General features: G+C 41.6%; 1 protein-coding gene across 1 annotated transcript; it reads left to right on the top strand.

Moving 5' to 3' along the window:
* Positions 1-367: 367 nt before the first annotated feature.
* Positions 368-26,535, top strand: mrps7 (mitochondrial ribosomal protein S7). The gene is made up of 3 exons (XM_073026631.1): positions 368-425; positions 5,581-5,748; positions 23,862-26,535. Exons 1-3 carry the CDS (start codon positions 375-377, stop codon positions 24,081-24,083), a joined length of 441 nt encoding a protein of 146 aa, XP_072882732.1. The 5' UTR covers positions 368-374; the 3' UTR covers positions 24,084-26,535.
* Positions 26,536-26,736: the final 201 nt, after the last annotated feature.

Below are 26,736 nucleotides of genomic sequence, written 5' to 3'. Positions count from 1 at the left end.
CTACTCTGACGAGGACTGCTCCGCTAGGTGGTGTATCTCTTTTATAGAGACTGGGTTTCCCCTTGGAAAATCTTTGTCGGACCAGCATGGGAACGTCCCTGTTGCATCTGCACAGCACTCACTGCTGCCCCCTCAAGAACAGGATTATTGGCCTGTAATCTGTCCTATACTGACCTGGATAGCAATGAACAATTTCTGTCTACAAGTTGCAGAAACCTTGTTTCCAACAATCCCTGTGCTGATGTCTGTTGCTCTGACTATCCTTGTTTAGTGTCTTTATGTGGGCAGTGGGGAAGCTATTTGACATGTATTTTGTCGTTACTAAGTTTTACAAATTGACTTGTTTTTATTTGTTTTGTAGCAAATTCATCAATATGATGATGAAGGGAGGTCAGAAAATGCTGTCGCGGTCAATCATGAACCAGGTAACAGCTGAGTGTTTCTTCTCAATTGCTCCTACACCAACTCCTCCCCATGCCATACCCAAATATGGGAAGGTAAATTGTGAAGAAAATAAGATTTCAAAGCAGATATTTAGTAATGGGAGTCTTGTGAAAATGTGGAATTGTTCATTTTAGCAGAGTGGTTTATAAAAGAAAAGCATATCTAAATGGTAGGAGATTTTGGACCTCTGAGATGGGATCTGAATGACCTGGTCTTATTTATTGCTAAGGAAATTGAATACTAAATACCAATCTTTTAGTTGGGTACTGAATCAGAATCAGGATTAATATCACTGGCTTTGTCATGAAGCTTGTTGTTTTGTGGCAGCAGTACGTTGTAATACATTAAAAACAATAATTTACAGTAGCAAAAAGAGTAACAAAAAAGTGAGTTAGTGTTCGTGTGTTGGTTCATTATCCCTTCTGAAATCTAATGGTAGAGGGGAAGAGGCTGTCTTCAGGCTCCTGTACCACCACCTTGATGGTAGTGATGTAAAGAGGGCATGTCCTGGGTTATGGGCGTCCTTGGTGATAGATGCCACCTTTTGAAGATGTCCTCAGTCTTAGTACTTGGGATGGAGTTGGCGATTTCAGGTGAACCTGAAGGATGTAAATTTACTGAAAACTGTTTAGAGAATATTTACTAGACTGATGCTTGGTATAAGGATACCAGCCAAGGTTGGGCAGGCTAGTCTTGTGTCCACTAGAATCTAGAGTAGAAAGGTGACTTAATTGAACATGTCAGATGCTGGATATGAAGAGAATGTTTCCTGTTCTGTGTGAGTCTATAAGGATCCTACAATTTCAGATGCATGAGACAATTCTTTTTCCTCTAAGGGTTGTGAATCTTTGGAACTCTCCCTCAGAAGGTAGTGGAAGCAAGTCCTTGAATATTAGGGTGGAACTAGATTGATTCTTGATAATTAGAGGAGTTAAATGTTACGGGGGTAATGGCCGGGCAGGCCTGAGGGACCAGGAAACCTAATTTATCTGTTTGTAATTACCAAGAAATCAGCCCCAGCCCAGTTCAAGTGAATACTGTTAGAAACATAGAGAACCTACAGCACAATACAGGCCCTTCGGCTTACAATGCTGTGCCAAACATGTATTTACTTTAGAAATTCCCTAGGGTTACCCATGTCCTCTATTTTGCTAAGCTCCTATCCAGGAGCCTGTTAAAAGATCCTATTTTATCTGCCTCTACCGCAGTTGCTGGCTGCCCATTCCACTCACTACTCTCTCACTACTCTCTGTGTAAGAAAAAAATACTTACCCCTGACATCTCCTCTGTACCTACTTCCAAGCACCTTAAAACTCTGCCCTCTCTGCTAGCCATTTCAGCCCTGGGAAAAAGCCTCTGATTATCCACACAATCAATGCCTCTCATCTTGTACACCTCTATCAGGTTACCTCTCATCCTCCGTCGCTCCAAGGAGAAAAGGTCGAGCTCACTCAACTCATTTTCCTAAGGCATGCTCCCCAATCCAGGCAACATCCTAGTAAATCTCCTCTGCACCCTTTCTATAGTTTTCACATCCTTCCTGTAGTGAGGTGACTGGAACTGAACACAGTACTCTAAGTGGGGTCTGACCAGGGTCCTATGTAGTTGTAACATTACCTCTCGGCTCTTGAACTCAATCCCACGGTGGATGAAGGCAAATACACCGTATGCCTTCTTAACCACAGAGTCAACTGCGCAGGTTCAAAGATACAATTTAATGTCACAGAAATGTATACAGTATACATCCTGAAATGATTTTTCTTCGCAAACATCCACGAAAACAGAGGAGCCCCAAAGAATGAACAACAGTCAAATGTTAGAACCCCAAAGTCCCTCCCAGCTCCCCCCCCCCCACGTGTAAGCGGCAGCAATCCCCCCCCCCCCCCCCCACCGGTAAAACAAAGCATCGGCACGGCCACCGAGCACTCAAGCATTAACAAAGCAACAGCAAAGACACGGACGTTCAGTTACCCCAAAGACTTCGCATTCCACCTGGTGTTCAACATGCAGCTTTTCTCTCTCCCCCTAATGAGGGAGAAAGCGGTGTCTCCATTTTCCCAGCGAGCAGGGAGATGTAACAAACAGTTTGCTGGTTTATGATATTAAAAGTCTGTAAGTTCACTTTTTTGAGCTCTGTGCCTGAAGTTTACAGAGATCCCAGGTCTCCAGCCACACAGCTGTAGATATCCAGAGACACACGGGTCTCCTGTCATGACTCTGAAACTCGATCCGCCCGTCTCCACAGTCACGAGATCCTGGACTTCCGAATCTGAGCCAGACTCTTAGGCCGAGCCTTTGGCCTGCCGAACAACAGCCAGTTTTGGAACCCCAAGAGCGGATCCCATTCCTCCAAAGAACCGTAGTCAGCGTGTAACTCCAGGTCAGGGTCTTCAAAAGAACACTGAAAGGGGGAAATAGAGATCTTGAAGATGGAACCATCAGATGCCGACTGAAGGCTCCACCTTCAGATTTGAGCGTCCTGTGGACTCGGACCCTAAGATCCCTCTGATCCTCCACGTTGCCAAGAGTCTTACTAGAAATACTATATTCTGCCATCATTTTTAAAAAAATATTTGACCTACCAAAATAAATCACCTCACACTGATCTGGGTTGAACTCCATCAGCCACTTCTCAGGCCAGTTTTGCATCCTATCAATGTCCCGCTGTAACCTCTGACAGCCCTTCACACTATCCACAACACCTCCAACCTTTGTGTCATCAGCAAATTTACTAACCCATCCCTCCACTTCCTTATCCAGGTCATTTATAAAAATCACAAAGAGAAGAGGTCCCAGAACAGATCCCTGAGGCACACCACTGGTTACCAACCTCCAATCAGAATATGACCCGTCTACAACCACTCTTTGTCTTCTGTGGGCAAGCCAATTCTGGATCCACAAAGCAAGGTCCCCTTGGATCCCATGCTTCCTTACTTTCTCAATAAGCCTTGCATGGGGTACCTTATCAAATGCCTTGCTGAAATCTATATACACTACATCTACTGCTCTACCCTCAATGTGTTTAGTCACATCCTCAAAAAATTCAATCAGGCTTGTAAGGCACGACCTGCCTTTGACAAAGCCATGCTGACTATTCCTAATCATACCTCTCCAAATATTCATAAGTCTTGCCTCTCAGGATCTTCTTCTTCAACTTAACAAGCACTGAGGTAAGACTCACTGCTCTATAATTTCCTGGGCTATCTCTACTCCCTTTCTTGAATAAAGGAACAACATCTGCAACCCTCCAATCCTCTGGAACCTCTCCCGTCCCCATTGATGGTGCAATTATCAGCAATCCCCTCCCTCACCTCCCACAGTAGTCTGGGGTATATTTTGTTTGGACCCGGTGACTTATCCAACGATGCTTTCCAAAAGCTCCAGCACATCCTCTTTCTTAATGTCCATATACTCAAGCTTTTCAGTCTGCTGTAAGTCATCCCTACACTCGCCAAGATCCTTTTCTGTGTCATTAAGGAAAGTATTCATTAAGTACCTCAGCTACCTTCTCGGGTTCCATACACACTTTTCCACTGTCACACTTGATTGGTCCTTTTTTCTCACGTCTTATCCTCTTGCTCTTCACATAATTGTAGAATGCCTTATAGTTTTTCTTAATCCTGCTCTCCAAGGCTTTCTCATGGCCCCTTCTGGCTCTTCTAATTTCATTCTTAAGCTCCTTCCTGCTTAAGAACAGTTCCAGAATTGCAGGGGGAGAAAAGCAATCAAGCCTAATGTCAGAAAATCTGGCCACATTGAAGCATTTGAGAACAGGCCAAAAATAGAAAATGAGCTGAATTCCCAGTGTACACCAGTCAGATTGTGGTCCATGCACAGAGCCTTCACAGGTCACAGTCGAAACAGACCTTCACAGGTAGTACAGTATCCATCAACATGGCTTTCACAAAGCATTGAGATATAAACACCTCATTTGGATGTACTGCGTACATCGCCAGAAGGAATGAAAGAAGATGCAAGTTGCTTAGTTAACATTAAATTATTTTCACTATAACTTCTCTCTTGATCTTATTACTCTACCCATTTCTTCCTTTTTAGTATCTTCTAGAAGCTTTTGCAATTTGCTTTTTATTTCTTGAGTTTTTCTTCCGCAACTATTTTTGCTCTTTTTAGTGATTTCTTAAATCATGCCAATTGTCGGGCTACTCTCCGCAAACATTGTTAGTCTCTTTAATGTACTATTATCTAAAATCTTCTCTTCACAGAGGTGTTAGCTCTCCTTGGAATGTGTATGTCTCGGGAACTCAATAGTTTGCCATGGGTTATGTGCTCTGAACACCCCTAACACTGCATTGTTACACAACTCTGTACGTGTACTCACAATTCCTGTGTTATACTGTCCCAGCCTCCCTCCCATTCATAATTCCTGTGTTATACTGTCCCAGGCTGCCTCCCATTCACAATTCCTGTGTTATACTGTCCAAGGCTCCCTCCCATTAACAGTTCCTGTTATACTGTCCCAGGCTGCCTCCCATTCACAATTCCTGTTATACTGTCCCAGGCTCCCTCCCATTCACAATTCCTATGTTATACTGTCCCAGGCTCCCTCCCATTCACAATTCCTATGTTATACTGTCCCAGGCTCCCTCCCATTCACAATTCCTATGTTATACTGTCCCAGGCTGCCTCCCATTCACAATTCCTATGTTATACTGTCCCAGGCTCCCTCCCATTCACAATTCCAGTGTTATACTGTCCCAGGCTGCCTCCCTTCACAATTCCTGTTATACTGTCCCAGGCTGCCTCCCATTCACAATTCCTGTTATACTGTCCCAGGCTCCCTCCCATTCACAATTCCTATGTTATACTGTCCCAGGCTGCCTCCCATTCACAATTCCTATGTTATACTGTCCCAGGCTGCCTCCCATTCACAATTTGTGTTATTCTGTCCCAGGCTGCCTCCCATTCACAATTCCTATGTTATACTGTCCCAGGCTGCCTCCTTTCACAATTCCTGTTATACTGTGCCTTCCATTCAGTTCATCAGCAGTGCGAGTTACTATTGCACATTGCATAAACACTCTCCGTTAATATTGTAATGGCATACTTTCTTAGAGTAATGTGCGGAATCTGGGAGCCCTAAATGGTCTGATCTGATGATAGATTTGTGTTCACTAGACTCTTGAATTGATGAAACGGAAGCAGATTGAGAATTATCACAAAGCTCCTGACTCTGAAAAGGATGTAATTGAATGTAATCCACACAAGATCTTCCATCAAGCTCTGGAAAACTGTAAGCCTGTCATCGGCTTAACCAGTGTACAGCGAGGTGGGAAGAGTTACCAGGTATGTTTGCTTGACACTGAATGCTGCTTTTGCATGTCCCAGATATCCTTTGAACACACATGTGACTGTTCCAGCATGAACCAGAATTGGCTTGCTGGTGGGTCATGTTTGATGCAGGTTATTCTGGTGGAGATCTGTGACTAGTGGTGTTGCACAGGGACCTTTGCTATTTGTGATATACACTCAGTAGCCACTTGACCTGTGTAACAAGTACCTAATCGACCCATCCTGTGGCAGCAACTCGGTGTGTAAACATGCGGACGTGGTCAAGCGGTTCAGTGGTTGTTCGGTCCAAACATCAGAATGGGGGAGTAATGTGCTGTAAGTGACTGGTCGTGGAATGATTGTCGGTGCCATATCGGGTAGCTTTGAGTTTCTCAAACTGCTGATCTCCTCGGATTTTTATACAGAATCGTGTAAGAAAAAAAACATCCAGTGAGCAGCTGGTTAAGCCGTATCTGGAGTATAGCTTCCAATTGTGCTCACCCCATTATAGGAAGGATGTGTAAGCTTTGGAGAGAGTGCAGGCAATGTTTATGATGATGCTGTCTAGATTAGAGGGCATATGCTACAAGCAGAAACTTGGGTTGCTTTCTATAGAGCAGCTAAGCGGTGACCCGATAAAAGGTTATACAATTATGATAGCATGCAACAGAGGTGATAGAAAGGAAAGGCAGGAGATGAGGCATAATCACAGCCAGTGGGATGAGTTACAGGGCAATAGAGGCGTGATGCAGTTAAAGCAGAAAGCTTTGGACTGAAAGTGTTGTATTTGAAAGCACACAGCATAAGAAATAAAATTGACGATCTTGAAATTCAGCTATAGATTGGCAAGTATGACATTGTGGCCATTTTGGAAATTTGGCTAAAGGATGGCTGCCATTGGGAGTTGTATGTCCAAGGATATACGGTGTATCGGAAAGATAAGTTAGTAGGTAGACGGGGTGGTGTGGCCCTGTGTATAAGAAATAATAGTAAATCATTAGAAAGGGATGACATAGGATCAAAAGGTGGAGAGTCTCTATGGGTTGAGTTACAAAATGGGAAGGGTAAGAGGACCCTAATGGCAGTTGTATACAGGCCTCCAAACAGCAGTCGGGATGTGAATGCCCAATTACAGCAAGGGATAGAAAAGGTGTGTCAGAAGGGCAATGTCATGATAATCGTTGGGGATTTTAGCATGAAAGTGGATTGGGAAAACCAGGCCAGGGCTGGTCCTCGAGAGAGAATTTGTAGAATGTAAGGGATGGCTTTTTAGAACAGCTTGTTGTTGAGCCCACTAGGAGATCAGCTGTGCTGGATTAGGTGTTGTGCAATGATCTGGAGGTGATGAGAGAGCTTAAGGCTAAGGAATCCTTAGGGAACAGTGATCACAATATGATCGAACACGAGGAAATCTGCAGATGCTGGAAATTCAAACAACAACACACACAAAATGCTGGTAGAACACAGCAGGGCAGGCAGCATCTATAGGGAGAAGCGCTGTCGACATTTCGGGCCGAGACCCTTCGTCAGGACAATATGATCGAGTTCACTTTGTAATTTGAGAGGGAGAAGCTAAATTCCAATGTGTTGGTATTTCAGTGGAATACAGGGAATTACAATGGCATGAGAGGGGAACTGGCCAAGGTTGACTGGAAAGGGACATTAGCAGGAGGGACAGCAGAGCAGCAGTGGCTGGAGTTTCTGCAAAAAAGGAGGGAAATGCAAGACAGATATATTGCAAATAAAAAGAAATTTTTGAATGGAAGAAGGACACTACCTTGGCTGACAAGTGAAGTCAGAGCCAAAGTAAAAGCAAAAGAGAGGGCATACAAAGAAGCCAAAGCTAGTGGGAAGACAGAGGATTGGGAAGCTTTTAAAAACTTACAGAAGGAAACTAAGAAGGTTATTAGGAAGGAAAAGATGAATTATGAAAGGAAGCTGGTGACTAATATCAAAGAAGATGCTAAAAGCTTTTTTAAGTATATAAAGGGTAAAAGAGAGTTGAGGGTAGATACAGGGCCAATAGAAAATGATGCTGGAGATATTGTAACGAGAGACACAGAGATGGCAGAGGAATTGAAAGCGTATTTTGCCTCAGTCTTCACAGTGAAAGACATCTGCAGTATACCGGTCATTCAAGAGTGTCAGGGAAGTGAAGTATGTGCAGTGAAAATTACGACTGAGCAGGTGCTCAGGAAGCTTAATGGTCTGAGGGTGGATAAATCTCCTGGACCTGATGGAATGCACTCTTGGGTTCTGAAGGAAGTAGCTGGAGAGATTGCGGAGGCATTGACAATGATCTTTCAAGAATCGATAGATTCTGGCATTGTACCGGATGACTGGAAAATTGCAAATGTTACTCCGCTATTTAAGCAGGAGGCAGCAGAAAGGAAACTATAGACCTGTTAGCCTGACATCAGTGGTTGGGAAGTTGGTGGAATCAATTGTTAGGGATAAAATTATGGAATACCTGGAGGCAAATGATAACATAGGCCAAAGCCAGCATGGCTTCCTGAAAGGAAAATCCTGCCTGATTAACCCACTGCAAATTTTTGAGGAAATTACAAGCAGGGTAGACAAAGGAGATGCAGTAGACGTGGTGTACTTGGATTTTCAGAAGGCCTTTGACAAGGTGCCGCACATGAGGCTGCTTAGCAAGATAGGAGCCCGTGGAATTACAGGGAAGTTACTAGCATGGGGGGAGCATTGGCTGGTTGGCAGAAACAAAGTGGGAATAAAGGGATCCTATTCTGGCTGGTTGCTGGTTACCACTGGAGTTCCACAGGGGTCGATGTTGGGATTGCTGCTTTTTACGATGTATGTCAATGATTTGGACTACGGTATATATGGATCTGTGGCTAAATTTGCTGATGATACAAAGACAGGTGGAGCAGCAGGTAGTGTTAAAGAAACAGAGAGCCTGCAGAGAGACTTGGATAGTTCAGGGGAATGGGCAAAGAAGTGGCAAATGAAATACAATGTTGAAAAGTGTATGGTCATGCACTTTGGTGGAAGAAATAAACAGGCAGACTATTACTTAGATGGGGAGAGAATTCAAAATGCAGAGATGCAAAGGGACTTGGGAGTCCTTGTGCAAGATACCTAAAGGTTAACCCCCAGGTTGAGTTGGTGAAGAAGGTGAATGCACTGTTGGCATGCATTTCTAGAGGTATAGAATATAAGAGCAGGGATGTGATGTTGAGGCTCCATAAGGCACTCTTGAGACCACACTTGGAGTATTGTGTGTAGTTTTGGGCTCTTTATTTTAGAAGGGATATACTGACATTAGAGAGCATTCAGAGAACATTCGCGACAGTGATTCCAGGAATGAAAGGGTTACCATATGAGGAACGTCTGGCAGCTCTTGGGCTGTATTCCCTGGAGTTCAGGAGAATGAGGGGGATCTCATAGAAACATTCCAAATGTTAAAAAGGCCTGAATAGAATTACATATGGCAAAGTTATTTCCCATGGTAGGGGATTTTAGGATAAGAGGGCCACGACTTCAGGGTTGAAGGACGTCCGTTTAGAACAGAGATGTGGAGAAATTACTTTAGTCAGAGGGTGGTAAATCTGTGGAATTTGTTGCCACGAGTGGCTATGGAGGCCATCATTGTGTGCATTTAAGGCAGATATAGATAGGTTCTAGATTAGCCAGGGCATCAAAGGGCATGGGGAGAAGGCAGGGAATGGGGATGACGGGAAGAATTGGATCAGCCCATGATTGAATGGTGGAGCAGACTCAATGGGCTGAATGGCCTACTTCTGCTGCTATATCTTATGGTCTTATAGCCAGCTGGTATCTTTCCCAGTATCAAAATGTGGAATACTAGAGGGCATGCATTTCAGGTGAGAGAGAAATGTTAAAGGAGGTATGTGGGGCATGTTTTGCTTTTACATGAAAAATGGTGAATGTCTGGAATGTGCTGCCAGAGGTTGTAGTGGAGGCAAATGTGATAGAGATATTCAAGACGTTGTTAGGTACATGAATGTGCAGAGAATGGAGGGGTATGGACCTTGTAAAAGCAAAAGGAATTAATTAGGTGTTTGTTTAGTTTGCCCAACCTCGAAGGCTGGAGGGCGTGATCCTGCGTCGTACTGTTCCTGCACTTTATGAATCTAAGTGGCAGGCTTCCTGTTTCTCTGAGCCGATGCATGTCCATATACCAGTGTGTGTGTATATACGTGCACACACCGTTAACACAAATCGGATGCACCTGAACACAAGTTTAAAGAAATGTGTATGTATACTGGGGTGTATTTATATGCCTATAACTACACATGGTCATTTATGTAACTTTTTTGTACATGCACATGGATACAACTTGCACAAGTATTTTTCAAATTCCAGTTTAATATCACTGACGTATCTCATGAAATCTGTTTTGCAACAGCAGTACGTGCAGTACATACAATACATTAAACATGCTAAATTACAATAAGAAATATGTATTAAAAACGATTACATTAATTAGTGCAAAACTGAACAGCAAGTGTTCATGGCTTGTTTCATTTTCCATTCGGAAATCTGATGACAGAAGGGAAGAAGCTGTTCCTGAAACGTTGAGTGTGTGTCTTCAGGCCCCTATACCTCCTCCCTGGTGGTAGCAATGAGATGAGGACTTGTCCTGGGTAATGCCCCTGATGCTGAGGAGGGTAGTGCCCATGATGGAGCTAGCTGAGTTTGTAATCCTTTGCAGCTCTTTCCAATCCTGTGCAGTGACAGTGATGCAACCAGTCAGAATGATCACGGTACATCTGTTAAAATTTGCTGGAGTCTTTGGTGATGTATCAAATCTCCTCAAACTCGTGACGAAAGATAGCTGCTGATGTGCCGCCTTTGTAATTGCATCGATATGTTGGGCCAGGGATAGATCTTCAGAGATGCTGATATCCAGTAACTTGAAACTGCTCACCCTTTCCATTGCTGACTCCTCGATGACGACTGGCGTGTTGCTCTCGAATTCCCCTTCCTGAAGGCACAATCAAATACTGACATTGAGTAAACACGAGGAAATCTGCAGATGCTGGAAATTCAAACAACAGACACAAAATGCTGGTGGAACACAGCAGGCCAGGCAGCATCTATAGGGAGAAGCGCTGTCGACGTTTCAGGCCGAGACCCTTTGTCAGAAGTCCTGACGAAGAGTCTCAGTCCAAAATGTCGACAGTGCTTCTCCTTATAGATGCTGCATGGCCTGCTGTGTTCCACCAGCATTTTGTGTCTGTTGACTGATATTGAGTGCGAGGTTATTGTTGTGACACCACTCAACCGCCCTCTCACTCCTGTACAGTTCCTCATCGCCATCTGAGATTCCGCCAACAATGTCATCAACAGATTTATAGATGTGCTTGAGCCACACAGTCATAGGTGTAGAGAGAACAGAGTAGTGGACTAAGCACACATCCTTGAAGTGTGCTGGTGTTGATTGTCAGCGAGGAGATGTTATTTCTGATTCACATTGATTGGTCTCCCAATAAGGAAGTCATGGATCCAGTTGCAGAGGCCCAGCTTTTAAACCTTGTTTATTAGTACTGGGGGTGCAATGGTGTTGAACACTGAGCTGTAATCAATAGACAGCAGTCTAATGTAGCTATTGCTGTTGTTCAGGTGATCCAAGGCCAAGTGGAGAGCCAGTGAGATTGTATCTTCTGTTACTGCCACAATAGGTCTACAGTGGGTACAATTTGTAGTGGGTCCAGGTCCTTGCTTAGGAGCTAATTCTAGCCATGACGGACCTCTCAAAGTACCTGATCACAACAGATGTGAGTACAGTTGGGCAACGGCCATTGAGGCAGCTCACCCTGCTCTTCCTGGGCGTGATTGTCGCCCTTTTGAGGCAGCTGCAACAGTGAGAGGATGAAGATGTCCTTGGACACATCTCATCAGTTGGTTAGCGCAGGTTTTCAGTGCTTTTCCAGGTCACCCTCTGAAAGGTGTTCTGCTGTTGACTTCAGACATAGATCACAGGGTTACCAGAGGCTGCAGGTGTCGTTTTATTCTCCCTTTCAAAGCACGCATAAAAGGCTTGTTTCTGTGTAGATGCACATAAACACAGGTGTAAGTATAGACCACTAGTGTGTTATGTTGCTTCTGTGAGCACACACCTGTAGTTTGTTCATTCTGAGTGGTTTTGACCATCATTTTTGTATACTTGGGCCTCATGAGTATATGCACATATGACTTGGGTTCAAGCGTGTTTGTGTACTAGTATGTATGCATGCTCATATGCAAACGTAATAACCATTGCTCGTACTCACTCAAGCCTCTCAATGTACATTTTTGTATATTTGCACACAGCCTAATATACATTAGAACAGATGTGTGTATTCAATCAACTTGTACAGGCACTTGTGTCGTGTAGATAGAGGATTTGTGTGTACCAGCCTTGTAACGTATAGACAAACCTGACTACACAGTCTTGCAGCAGTTCTGGCCAGTCCCTGCCTCTCCATAAGCCCTGAAACAGGAACCCACGCAGGTCTGAAGGTTGCATTGAAAACAAAATTGCCTCAGTTATACCTTATCGGTGAAAGAGAAGCTATCTCTCACAATCCAGTGCATACTAGAACTGCTTTTGAAGGGTAATTACTGTTAGTGTTGGTATCAGAGCCTATTACTACAAGGTGGCTGCCAACAAATAGAATTAGCAGAAACATGGGGTAAGGAATCTATGGCACATGTGCCAAAGAATGTATGCACAAAGATTTTGTTGGTACACCTCATGCAGTGTCGCCCCTCGATTCTTTAAACTCTGCCTATAATTCAAAACTCCATAATGATGATTAAAAATCAGATGGTGGATTTTTACAACCCGGGACCTGTGGTATGTTTTCACAGCAAGCCTGGATGGCTTTGAGAGCACATGACATTGGATAATTGAAATCCTCACAGACCTGATGTACACATCAATATTTGGATAATAAATGGCAATACCATTTCAAGATGATATTTTTGCAATTGCCCTTTTAAAAGTTTAATGATAGTTTTTGAACAGGTTTTCTGAAATGTTTCATTTATTTCAACCCCTCATTTTTTAATAATAATGAATGCAAATAAACAATGTCTTTTTCCTCATAAACAAGAGAAAATCTGCAGGTGCTAGAAATCCAAGATCCCCCCTCCCCTCCACACACGGAGGGACAGAGAGACGGAGAGAGAGAGGGGGAGACAGAGAGCCGGGTGGGCCAGAGAGATGGAGAGGGGGAACAGAGAGACACCTGGAGGAACTCAGCAGGTCAGGCAGTATCTGAGAATCTATGGAAGGATCTCAGCCCAAAATGTTGACTCTACTCTTATCCATAGACGCTGCCTGGCCTGCTGAGTTCCTCCAGCATTTTGTGTGTGCTGCTTGGATCCCTTTTCCTCCAAGACCATAATTATTGTTACTAATTCGTTAATAATAATCACTGTTCAAGATTACTATGATTTGTGAGGGTATTTTTTAGAGCACTCAATAATGGTGCATATGTTCTCAAAAAGATTTACCACTCATCTACACTGCTTCACCCACTAGTCCAAGCAAATGTGTCTCTAACCTTCTTATCCTACTAGGGAGGCTGTGAATCCCGGCCCTGGTTAGTGCTCTTGCAGCAGTGAACCTTCCCACTGGGTGAGTCGGGTCAAATGCTGCAGCTGTTGAGCACCAAGATGTGGGACTCAAGTGCACCCTGACTGGGGCCGTGTGTCAGAACATATCGTGATCACCAGTTTTATCGTTTTGGTGTTTAAAAGCAAACATTGCAGATGCTGAAGATTTGAAATGGGAATGGGAGAGAAGTGGTTAATGTTTGGTTAGTGACCTTTCATCAGAAGTAAGAGAAACTAGAAAAATTAAACCTGATTGGAAAGGGGTGGGGGTAGGGCTGAGGTGAGCTTTTGGATCTTTGAGACTCTATTGAAGAAAGGGTAACCACTTGCTTTCAGTTTCCCAGGGTAATCCTGACCTTCCTGCAAACTTTTCACAATTCTCCATCCCATTTCCACTCTGAAGTCTGCCTGACTGCTTCAGTGAAACTCAGTAAATTCCAGGAACAGTATTTTCATCTTCTGTCAGGACGTGTTACAGTTCTTGATATCCGGTGATGAATTCAGCAATTCAGATACCAGTCTTTCCAATTTACCTCAGAACTGAGCAGTCATTGTTAGCATGATCTTCTGTTGCCACAGATGTTATATGACCTACAAGAGTTTGGTATCACACAGCTTTAGCATTTTCTTATTTTACTTTGTCCTTATTGATTTCTCTATTTACACCTGATATTAACAAGCCTTCGCCACTCTCTCACAGCCAGCACCACCCCAATTGCCCTTGGTCTCCATCCTATCATAGATATTCCCTTTGTTCTTGCTGTCCCTCCTTCCCTGCAACTTTTCCAGGTCATTAGCTCTGCTCTCTTCTCTCCCCAGATGCTGCCTGCCTTGCTGGGTGTTTCCCACATTCTGTTTGCTAGTGATGTTGTTGTGTACCCCAGGAGTACACTTTCTCATCAGACCCTAGCCACACACATCTAAATGAGCCTACTAGTGAGATGTCCCCCAATAGAAGATTAGCTTTACTTCCGGCAAGATGGCGACTGTTTAGCTGTTCTGAACTTTTGCTCCGTCATTTTCCCTACCTTTGCACTACCGTAGATTCCGGATTTTAAGCCGCTACTTTTTTCCCACATTTTGAACAGCTTTGAACTTTGCGGCCAATAATCCGATGCGGCTAATGCAAGGTTTTTTTCATGCCGCCTCGTAAACATTTTGCCTCGTAACAGTAGACCAATAAAATTGATGAGTAGTTCACAGAGGTCCAATGAAATTGTACGATAAATCAAGCGCACTTTCACAATTAAATTATTGTAAATCAGTCATTTGTACTCACCCTCATCAACATGGAAAACACTCGAAGCATTGTGCTACCTACCCTCTTAGTTTAAACTATATTTGTTTTCTGTACTACATCGCGGGATGCTATGACGACACACCCGGTTTCGCGGCGTCTTGTGGGAAAATGCCGTTTGCGATGAAACGGAAAGGAGGGGGTCGAGCGGCGGAGCGGCTTTGGATCCGAGCGAAATCTGCTTTTAAATGCCGTTTGCGATGAAACGGAAAGGAGGGGGGGAGCGGATTCCGCGAGCGGCTTTGGATCCGAGCGAAATCTGCTTTTAAGTTAAAGGTATCAATAACTTTTCCTGGTAGGCTGCAGTATATATATTTTTTACCAGTCGTTAGGAGATATTGGAATGTTGTTCAGTAAAGAAGTATACGCAACGTATATTTAAAAGTAGCCGCGTACGGGCACGGTTCGAAAAAAAGCATTTGCAATATGTATTTGTTTTTGTTACCATATGGATTTAATTAAAAGTTAAAAAAATCCTCACGTGTAATATCTTTCTGTGTAAATATCTCATATTACAACGTGGGACACCTGCGGCCGAAAATCCGGTGCGGCCGAAAATCCGGTGCGGCCTAAAATCCGGTGCGGCCTTTACATTTAAAAAAATGATTTTATTTCTAAAATTAGTGCCAGCGGCTAAAAATCAGGTGCGCTCTGTAGTCCGGAATCTACGGTATATGTCTCCATTCTTAAACCTTAGTTAGGTATTTTATTAGGTTTCTCTTACTTGCCTGCGAACACATCTATCTTACAATGTCTAACAAAAGTACTAAAACCGGGAAAAAAGAAATTTCTTCGACTTTGCCAGTTGACATTCTCGCTGCTTTGGAACAGCATCGACAAGATATTTTAAAGGAATTTAGAACTTCTTTCAACCAGCTGGATGTCAAATTGGATCGGATCAACGCTAGAGTGGATGAACATGCCAAACATTTATCTTGCATCGACTCGGCTTCTGAAGATCTAAAACGCCGTGTCCAATATCTGGAAACCCTCTGCTCCAGCCTAGAGCAGCAGATTTGTAAGCTTTTTTCCAAAATGGTGGATCTTGAAAACCGCAGCAGACGTTGCAATCTACGAATTCTTGGTTTGCCAGATGCCACCGAACAGGGCTCTCCCGTGGAATTTTTTCCCGATTTTCTCTGTGAGATTTTTGGGAAAGAATTTCTTCCGACTCCACCTGAGCTGGAAAGAGCACACAGGATCTACGTTCCCCGAGCAACTCTGGGTTCCCGCCCACGGCCGGTAATTTTGTGCTTTCATCAATACCAGGTGAAAAACCGTTTGATGATGGAGGCACGCCGCAGAGGTACTTTTGCGTTTCAAAATACAGTCATTCGTTTTGTGGAGGATTTTGCCCCCCAGGTTCTGAAGATGCGCGCTGAGTTTAAAAGTGTAATGAAAGTGCTTTTTGATCGTGGTCTTAGACCCTCTCTTCGCAATCCAGCCGACCTGCGAATTACGCTTACTACTGGAGAATATAAGTGGTTTAAATCAGTGAAGGATGCTGAGGCATTTGTTGGAAGTCTTCCGGCTATCCCGTCTCCTCAGGAACCCGGTCTGACCTTCTAAAATGGTGGATAAATACCTCTCGTAGTAAAGCTATTTTTTTTCCTGACTCAGACTGTACTTGAATAATTCAGACATTATCTATTGAGACTCTAAGGGCTGTAGACAATCTCTCCCTGGACTTGGTGCGTTTTTTCTAAATAGATAATCAGAGTTTAATGTTTCCCTGCGGACGTTTAGTTTGTACTTGTGCAATCCATTGTATTCTTGTATAACTTTATCTATAGAGATCTACAATTGACTTTAACTTGTTTTGGAGGTTTGGAGTTTTTATTGAAGGCCTCCCTGTTGGTTGATTCATAGTTTAAGTTTTGCTTTTTTTTTCTGTAAATGGTTGATAAGTACTCTCTTCGAATCTATAATTTCCCTCTTTTCTCCCTCCTTTTTTTTTCTTTTAATCTTCTATAATTTTTTGCGGGTAAGTTAGTTTTGGTTTTCTTTTGATTTTCTTTGTATTAAGTCTCACACTTCTGCTGAAGCTGTTCCTATTTGTTATGTTTTCTAGTGCATAAACTAGTTACCATTTGCTATAGTATTTATACGGAACTGTTTTTAACGGGACTTCTGGTAAGATGGCGATTGTTTAGCTGCTCCGAACTTTCGTTCCGTTATTGTCGCTATCTTTGCACTAAATGTCTCCATTTTTTAAACCTTAGTTAGGAATTATTTTGGTATCTCTTACTTGCCTGTGAATATATCTAACTTACAATGTCTAGCAAGAGTTCTAAATCCGGGAGAAAAGAAGCTATGACCCCGTCGGACAAGACGATGGTTGCGCTTGGAAAGCTCCGAGACGAAATCTTAAAGGAATTTAAAATCGCTTTCAAACAGTTAGAAGACAAACTGGATCGGATCAACGATAAAGTGGACAAACATACTGAACACTTATCTCGCATCGATTCGACTTCTGAAGATTTAGAAAGTCGTGTTCAATACTTGGAGACTCTCTGTTTCAGCTTAGAGGAAAAATCTAACAAACTTCTTTCCAAAATGGTGGGTCTCGAAAATCGCAGTAGCCGCTGTAACATCAGAATTCTGGGATTGTCAGAGGCGACCGAAAAGGGATCAACCGTGAAGTTTTTCGCCGAGTTTCTCTGTGAGTTATTCGGGAAAGATTTGCTTCCGAAGCCGCCCGAGCTCGAACGGGCACACAGAGTTTACGTTCCCCCCGGAATTCTGGGCTCCCGCCCGCGACCAGTAATCTTGTGTTATCATCAATACCAGGTAAAACACAGTCTGATTGTAGAGGCGCGTCGCAGGGGGTCGCTTCCTTTCAAGGATACAACCATTCGCTTTGTGGAAGATTTTGCACCCCAGACCTTAAAGATGCGCGCTGAGTTTAAAGGCGCAATGAAAGTGCTTTTTGATCGTGGTTTCAAACCTTCCCTTCGTAACCCTGCCGATCTACGAATCAAGCTTAATACCGGGAAATACAAGTGGTTCAAATCAGCGAAGGAAGCTGAAGCGTTTGTGGCAAGTCTTCCGGCTATCCAGTCATCTTCGGAATCTGATCGGACCTCCTAAAATGGTGGATAAGTACTCCTCGTAGTAAAATTACTTTCTCTGGACTCAGAATTCACTTGAATCACTCAGACATTATTCATTGAAACTTTAAGGGCTGTTGACAATCTCTCCCGGGATTTGGTGTGTGTGTAATCTATTTTTATTCTTGTATAACTTTACCTACAGAGTTCTACAACTAACTCTAACTTGTTTTGGAGGTTCGAAGTCTTTAGTGAAGGCCTCCCTGTTTGTCGGTTCACAGTTCAACTGCTGATTTATTTTTCCTTTGTTTTAAATATTTATTTATTTTATCTTTTTCTTTTCTTCACCCCTTTTTTCTAATCTCTGAATTTTTTCCTCCCTTCTCTGTAAATGGTTGATAAATACTCGTCTTGAATTTATAATTTTCCCCTTCCTCTTCTTTTTTCTTTTTCCTTCTTACCTTTTTTTTCCCTTTCTCTTACTTTATTCTTCTATAATTTTTCGCGGGTAGGTTAGTTTTGGTTTTCTTCCGATTTTCTCTGTATTAAGTTTTATATTTCTGCAGAAGGTGTTCTAATCTGTAGTTATGCTTTCTAGTGCATAAACTAGTTATTATTTGCTATAGTATTTATACGGAACTGTTGTTAATGACACAGATCTGGAAGTTGTATTTGGGTTAATTTTTTTGGTAGAGCTAGCTACTTGTTTTGGTAGCCGTCTAGTTTTGGGTTATGCGGGTGGGTGGATTTTCCAGTTCCAACATCTCTTTATTGCTTAGGACATGTTTATATTCTGACCTTACGAATCTCTGCTCCCAGACTGCTATTGTACTGCTTGACTTTTTATATGCCTGCTGCCTTTTATGCATTAGTAATTGATAATGGCTAGTGCACTTAAATTCGTGAGCTGGAATGTAAAGGGATTGAACCACCCTGTTAAAGGAGGAAGGTATTCTCACATATTAAACAACTCAAAGCTGACATTGCTTTCCTTCAAGGAACTCATATTCGTTGTTTTGATAACTCCCGGCTTTTGTCAAAGTGGGCGGGTCAGCATTTTCATTCATCCTTTGCTGCCAAGGCTAGGGGGGTCTCCATCCTTATTAACTCAAATATTCCTTTTGAACTCCATAATAAGATATCTGATACAAATGGCCGTTTTGTTATTGTTTCTGGTAAACTATATAATACTAAAGTTGTACTAGCAAACCTGTATGCCCCCAATTTTGATGATGATAATTTTTTTGAACGTTTTTTCTCCTCACTACCAGACTTAAACTCATACTCTCTTATACTGGGTGGTGATTTCAATTGTTGGTTAGATCCTAGTTTGGATCGATCGTCCTCTGTTACTAGACTACCTACTAAATCTGCATCAGCTATTCAATCGTTTCTCTCTAATTATGGTATCTCTGATATATGGTGTTTCCTTCATCCTACTGAGAGAGATTATTCTTTTTTTTCACATGTTCACCATACCTTTACTAGAATTGAATACTTCTTACTCGACAATCAACTCATTCCATTTGTCTATTCTTGTGATTATCAGAGTATACTGATTTCTGACCATGCCCCAATTACTCTGTCTTTAAATTTTCCTGGTCTCCCTCAGAGGAATAAACACTGGCGGTTTAATTCGACTTTACTATCAGATGATGATTTTCTAAAATTTATCAAGGATCAGATAACCTTTTATTTTAACACCAATAAATTACCTGAAGTGTCATCCCAGATTGTCTGGGATGCCATGAAAGCATATCTGAGGGGTCAAATAATCTCCTATACAGTAAATCTTAATAGAAAGTCCTGTGCAGATCGATTAGACCTCATTAATCAGATTAAAGAATTGGATCAACTGTATGCTCAAACTAAGAATCCTGAACTATACAAGAAACGTGTAGAACTTCAAACTAAATTTAATCTTCTGTCCACTCAACCTGTCAAACACCAACTTCTTGAAAGTAAGAGTCGTTTTTATATTCATGGTGACAAATCTGGTAAATTTCTAGCCAATCAGCTGAGGCGTTCCAAAGCCAAACAACATATTACAACATCAGATCACTTAGAAATCAATGACGCATTTAAAAATTTCTATTCTCGACTTTATTCCTCTGAATCTTTGGATGACAATATCTCTATCGATCATTTTTAAAATAATCTGAATATTCCTTCGCTTTCATCTGATTTTAAAGCCAAACTTAATGCGCCTATATCATCAGAAGAAATATCTTCTGCAATTTCTGCATTGTCCTCAGGGAAATCTCCTGGACCTGATGGGTTCCCCGTAGAATTTTATAAATCATTCTCTTCACTTCTCTCCCCTCAGTTACTTTCAGTATTATCTGACTCGTTTAACTACGGTAAATTGCCACCCTCTTTTAATGAGGCTTCTATTATTCTTTTATTAAAAAAGGGTAAAGACCCAACAGAGTGTTCCTCGAATAGGCCGATTTCATTGCTTAATGTTGATGTTAAAATCTTAGCCAAAGTTTTGGCTTATAGATTAGGAACTGTTATTCCCTCTATTATTTCTGATGATCAAACTGGTTTTATTAAAAACCGTCTTCCTTTTTTTAACATTCGGCGTTTATTTAACATTTTATATTCACCTCCAACTGGGATTCCTGAATGTGTTATTTCCCTTGATGCGGAGAAAGCATTTGATCGTATAGAGTGGAACTACCTTTTTGCAGTTTTAGAAAAATTTGACTTCGGTCAAAGTTTTATCTCTTGGATCAAATTGCTGTATTTGTGTCCTACTGCCTCTGTTTTAACTAATTTTCAGAAATCCCAGTTATTTAACCTCAAACGTGGCACCCGTCAGGGATGCCCCTTAAGGGACTTTCTCTTTGATTTGGCTATAGAACCTTTGGCGATAGCATTTCGAAATTGTCCTGAACTGACCGGGATTTGGAGAGGGGGTGTTGAGCATAAAGTTTCTCTTTATGCTGATGACTTATTACTTTTTCTTTCAAATCCGTCTACATCCTTACCTCCAATGTTTTCACTTCTTGACCAGTTTAGCCAGTTCTCTGGATATAAACTTAATTTACATAAGAGCGAACTTTTCCCAATTAATAAAGAAGCACAAAAATTAACATTTCGTGATCTCCCTTTTAAAGAAGTCCACAATCAATTTACTTATCTTGGGATTACAGTCACAAGGAAGTTTAAAGATCTCTTTCGTGAAAATTTTGCCAATCTTTCATATACTATTAAACAGAGTCTGTAACAATGGTCACCTCTATCTGTGTCTTTGGTAGGTCGTATTAATGTTGTTAAAATGTATGTTCTCCCTAAACTTTTATATTTATTTCAATCAATCCCAATTTTTATTCCTAAATCTTTTTTTGATTCCTTAGACTCTATTATTTTGTCATATCTGTGGAAGAATAAGCGCTCTAGAATTAACAAAGTTTATCTCCAAAAATCTAAAAAAGAGGGTGGCATGGCTTTACCTAACTTTCGTTTATATTATTGGGCAGCCAATATACGTTGTGCTACCTTTTGGTCTTTTTTCCATGGCCAACCCGAGTGCCCTAATTGGGTGGCAATGGAGTTGAGCTCCACTAAAGAATTATCTATCTCTGCACTTCTTGGCTCTGCACTCCCTAGTAGTCTGTCCAGATTAATAGTTAATCCTCTTGTCAGACACACTTTGCGTATATGGGCTCAGTTTAGGAAATTTTATGGTTTCCATGGTTTTTCCTTTTCTAGCCCTATCTTACATAATCACCTTTTTTTACCTACTACGTATGACTCAGCCTTCCATGATTGGTATAGGAAGGGCATTAGACATTTTGAAGATCTTTTTATTGATAATCGCTTTGCCTCTTTTCAACAGCTCTCTGCTAAATTCAATCTGCCTAATGCTCATTTTTTAAAAATATCTCCAAATTACCGTAGATGCCGGATTATAAGCCGCTACTTTTTTCCCACGCTTTGAACAGCTTTGAACACTGCAGCTTTTACTACGGTGCGGCTAATGCATGGTTTTTTTTCATGCCACCAAAAACATTTTGCCTCGTAACAGTAGACCAATAAAATTGATGAGTAGTTCACAGAGATCCAATGAAATTGTACGATAAATCAAGCGCACTTTCACAATTAAATTATTGTAAATCAGTCATTTGTACTCACCCTCATCAACATGGAAAACACTCGAAGAAAAGCATTGTGCTGCCTTTATGGCAGTTATTTAGTTTATAATATTTTCGCTTAGTAATTCATTTGTTAGTATTTTCTAGTTAAATACATCCCGGGATGCTATGACGTCACATCCGGTTTCGCCGCGTCTTGTGGGAAAATGCCGGTTTGCGATAAACGGAAAGGTGGGGGGCGAGCGCATTAGACCCGAGCGAAAATGCTGCTTTTAAGTTAAAGGCGATCAATAACTTTTCCTGGTAGGCTGCAGTATATATTTTTTTACCAGTCGTTTGGAGATATTGGAATGTTGTTCGTGCACTGTTCAGTAAAAAAGTATACGCAACGTAATTTGTGTGTTACCGATACGTATGTATATTTAAAAGTAGCCGTGTTACAGGCACGGTTCGAAAAAAAGCATTTGCAATATGTATTTGTTTATGTTACCATACGGATTTAATTAAAAGTTAAAAAATCCTCACGTGTAATATCTTTCTGTGTAAATATCTCATATTACAACGTGGGACACCTGTGGCTTAAAATCCGGTGCGGCTTGTACAAGTACAAAATTGATTTTCTTTCTAAAATTAGAGCCTGCGGCTTTTAATCAGGTGCGCTCTGTAGTACGGAATCTACGGTAGACACTTTATTACTCCTTTAATCCCTAACTTCCCTGAAATGCCTGAGAAAAATGTTATGGACTTATTTCTTTCTATTAATCCACTAGGTAAAGGTTTAATATCATTTATTCGTGATAAATTAGCAGCCCTATGACGTTCCCCTGTGGATAAAATTAAAATGGCATGGGAGCATGATTTAAATACCTCTTTATCCGATGAGACTTGGGACTCAATTCTCAAATCGGTTAATTCAACCTCTCTTTGTGCTCGCCATTGCCTTTTACAGTTTAAGATTGTTCATAGAGTCCATATGTCTAAATCTAAATTATCTCAATTTTACCCTAACATCAGTCCGCTTTGTGATAAATGCAAAAGGGGCGAGGCCTCTCTCATTCATATGTACTGGTTTTGTCCTAGCTTGGAGAAATTTTGGAAAGATGTCTTCATAACGTTATCGTATATTCTGAATCACCACCAAGAACCTAACCCTTTAATTGCTTTGTTCTGTTTCTGAGGTGAGACAGATTTACGTCTGAGTTCGACTAAGTGTCGAATATTATCTTTTGCCTCTCTCCTGGCTAGACGTTTAATCCTCCTTAGATGGAGAGATGTTGCCCCGCCCACTCATGCTCAATGGCTTAACGATATTATGGCCTGCTTAGACCTTGAAAAAATTCATTATTCAGTCCTTAATTCAGATTTAAAGTTCTATAAGGTCTGGGGACCTTTTATTGAGTACTTTCATAACCTTCCTCTTAACTAAGGTTTTTTTCCGGTCCCTTGCTTTCAGCTCCTTTTTTTTTGTAGTAGGCATTAATATCTTCTGTTGCTAAGTATATTTATAGTTTTGGGGGTTTGATTGTCCTGATTTATATTCTCTATAGTGTGTTGTGGTTGGTCTGGAGTTTTTTTTTGTTGCGGGGCTTGGGGAGGATACTAATTTTACATGTCTTCAATTTGGGTGCTTTCTCAATTATCTTTCTTTGTATCATATTATTATTGTATGTTTATTTTTGCACTGTATCAACGTTCATCATTTTGATCCGGGGTTTTTTTTATCTGTAGCTATGTAGAAAATGTATTAAAAAAACTAATAAAAAAAAAGATTAGCTTTATTTGTTACACGCCCATTTCATCAAAAAGTGAAACGTGTGGTTTGTGTAAGTGACACAACACAGCCCAGCAGTGAGCTGGGGCCACACTTCTGGCGCCAACACAGCATGCTGATAGGTTACTAACCCATACATCTTGTGAAGGTGGGAGAAAACAGGAGCACCCGATCACAGGGAGAACGTATAAACACCAAAGCATTGTACTACCATGCTGCACGTTTACCGTTGGTTTATTGGTTTGGGCTCTGGATTGCACATAAGACTTTGCTTCATCCTAGTTTGTTAATTTTATTCCCTGGATTATTTTCTGTTGCAGGTTCCGACACCACTTAAGGACAATCGCCGGCGTTTTCTGGCCATGAAATGGTTAATTACAGAATGCCGTGACAATCGGCACCGACGCACTCTCATGCATGAGAAGTTATCCCAGGAACTGCTTGCTGCCTTCAGAAATGAGGGGAATGTGATCAAAAGGAAGCATGACCTTCACAAAATGGCAGAGGCTAATCGAGCCTTTGCCCACTACAGATGGTGGTGAGATGTAGTACGGATAGAGCTCCCAACTTACAACTCAAGCTGGAAAGAATGGTGTAGTCTGTCCAACTTGGTGTTTAAAGTGTACACTATGCAGTTATGTTGGTGCAAATGGGCTGACCATGTCTGCCCCAGATGGCCTGGGTTGGTTGGGGTTGTATGGTGACTGGCAATTTGTCTAGTGTAAGGAGTGACCAGAGTTCCTGGCCGGAGGATGGCATTACGAGTGCTGGAGGACTCGTAATGACACTGACACTAATATATGAGGAGTGACTGGCACCAGTTAATTTTTTGAACTCTTTACAAACACAACAGATACCCCAGGGGGGTAATAGTCGACAGGAAGTGAGTAAGCTGTAAAGGAAGTTCCAGCTCCCATTGCCCGGGAAATGTCACCATTCCAGTGGGCATTTTTCTTCACATTTGCACCTGCCCACAACGTTTTCATCTTCGTAAATGGTTTCTTAAATCTCCATGAATCACCAATGCCAATCCTTCACAGTGCAAAATGTACCTTGATTTAACTTTTGGGTGCAAGCAGTGACCTGTTTTGATTCCATTCATTTACTCTATTAATGTCACTTTTCTAATGTGCCATCTATTCAGAGATGTTCAAAATCATGAAGGATTCTAAATTTAGATGAAATAAACAGATGATTTTATTTGTTTGAATACCAGTGTGGTAAGGATTTAAGGCAAGATGCAGTGATTCTCACAGTGTGTGTTTAGCTTAGAACACTGCCTCATGAGGTGGCATGTTTCAATAATGGGAAAATATTTGGGAAAGACACGAACTGGATTGTCTCCCACAGTCATCGCACACTTATTGGTCTGAATGACTTTGGTTAAGAAAGCAACCCAGGGCCACCTTCATGGGCAGTTAGGGGTGGAAATTATTGGCTTTGTCAGTGATCTGGCGTAGACTGAATACATTTTAAAAACGTAATGTGCAGAAGATGCTCTGGGTCTTGATGGTGGCGTCTCTGACCGAAAATACTGGGTGTCATTGTATTTGGGAGGCCTCCAGTCAAGAGACAATCCAATCCAATTTAATGAGAACCCAGACAACTGTTAACTGAGCCATGGACAGAGATGAGGAAATGCATTTTGGCATGATTACCAGAGGGAGCATTGTGTAGCGGTGTGCTACATACAGCGCTGAAATAATGACACACAGTCGGTGAGTTGCAGTTGTAAAAGAGATTTATTCAAACTTCGCAAAGATTCCACACTCCCTGGCTAAAGAAATTCCCCTTCATCTCCATTTTAAATGAACATCCCTCTTCTGAAGCTGTGCCCCGGGTCCTAGACTCAACCACGGCAGGAAACATTGCATCTTTACTCTGTCTAGGCTCATTATTTGGTAGCTTTCAGTGAGATCCCTCTCATTCTTCTAAATTCCAGCAAGTACTGACCCAGAGCCATCAAACACTCCTCGTATGTATGGCGTGCACTTCAGCTAGGTCTTCTAAAATAGTTTTTTTTTAAAGACCACAACAAATTCAGAGTGGATCAAATTATTAGCACATACTTGCGAGAGAAGATCTATTTCCATACGTTAAGTTGGTAGCTCAATCTTATAACTCACTTTTATATTTTTACAGAGATCAGTAAATTATGGCATTCCTCTGTTATCTGGATCTATGCATTTGTTCTTTAATTAGTCCATTTGTCTTTTAAGGCTCCCCCCCCCCCCCCCAATGAGAGCCGTGCCCTGTTTTTCTCTGTAGTCAAAGCATTCTTTATTATAAATACACCCCCCTTCCATAAAAACACATAGACTTCTTGTAAGCCTGCATCCAAACTAGCAAAGCACTGTGGGATCACAAAGGTTCCTTTATGACACATTACATTTAACAAAAGTCACAAATTCATAAAGACAGTGGATTACAGATATACAGGTCCACAATCCCTTATCCAAAATTCTGAAATCCAAAAAGCTCCGAAAACTGAAGTTTTTTTCACCAACAGTTGACATCACTCAGGTGTGATGTGACAGCACTATCAGAGGCCGCCAGACGTCAGTTGTGGCTCAGCGCTCGTACAGGTTACATGTGCATTTGCTGTTCGCTGATATTTTGTGTTCACTGTTGGCTGTGTTTAATTTCACTGTGAAAATGTCAAAAAGAGCTGCAGATACCCCTATGGGTAACAATGAGAAAAAGAGAAGGAAGCATCTATCATTATCAATAACGCAGAAAGTGGAGTTATTGCAGAAGCTTGATCGCAGTGTGTCTTTGCAGTGTCTTACTGAAGAATATGGTGTCGGAACTACCACTGTATATGATTTAAAGAAACAGGAAGACAAGTTACTGAAGTTTTACAGTGACAGTGACGTTTTACATTTATTCCATTAAGTCATTTACCATGTGTTTGATTCGGTTGTATATTTTTATGTTTAATTGAATGTTTTTGTTGGAAATAAAATGTTTTTCTTGTCATTATTCCCTAAACAATACAGTATAATAACTATTTACATAGCATTTACATTGTATTAGGTATTATAAGTAATCTAGGGCTGATTTAAAGTATACGGGAGAATTTACGTAGGTCTGGAGCTCCGCCGGGTCCTGCACTGAGACCGGTTAAATAAGGGACTTGAGCATGCGTGTTTTTGGTATCCGCAGGGAGTCCCAGAACCAATAGGGAGGGATTCT

This window comes from Hemitrygon akajei, chromosome 22 (genome assembly GCF_048418815.1).
Source record: "Hemitrygon akajei chromosome 22, sHemAka1.3, whole genome shotgun sequence".
In the NCBI taxonomy this organism is placed as follows: domain Eukaryota; kingdom Metazoa; phylum Chordata; class Chondrichthyes; order Myliobatiformes; family Dasyatidae; genus Hemitrygon; species Hemitrygon akajei.
The sequence above is the reverse complement of the archived record's forward strand: the minus strand, read 5'-3'. Positions and strand labels throughout refer to the sequence as shown.

Excerpts from the sequence above, each read along its gene's own strand:
- mrps7 (XM_073026631.1), top strand. The coding sequence starts at position 375 with ATGATGATGAAGGGAGGTCAGAAAATGCTGTCGCGGTCAATCATGAAC. Across the intron at positions 426-5,580 it reads CGCGGTCAATCATGAACCAG|ACTCTTGAATTGATGAAACG; the intron begins GTAACAGCTGAG and ends TGTGTTCACTAG. Across the intron at positions 5,749-23,861 it reads GAGGTGGGAAGAGTTACCAG|GTTCCGACACCACTTAAGGA; the intron begins GTATGTTTGCTT and ends TTTCTGTTGCAG.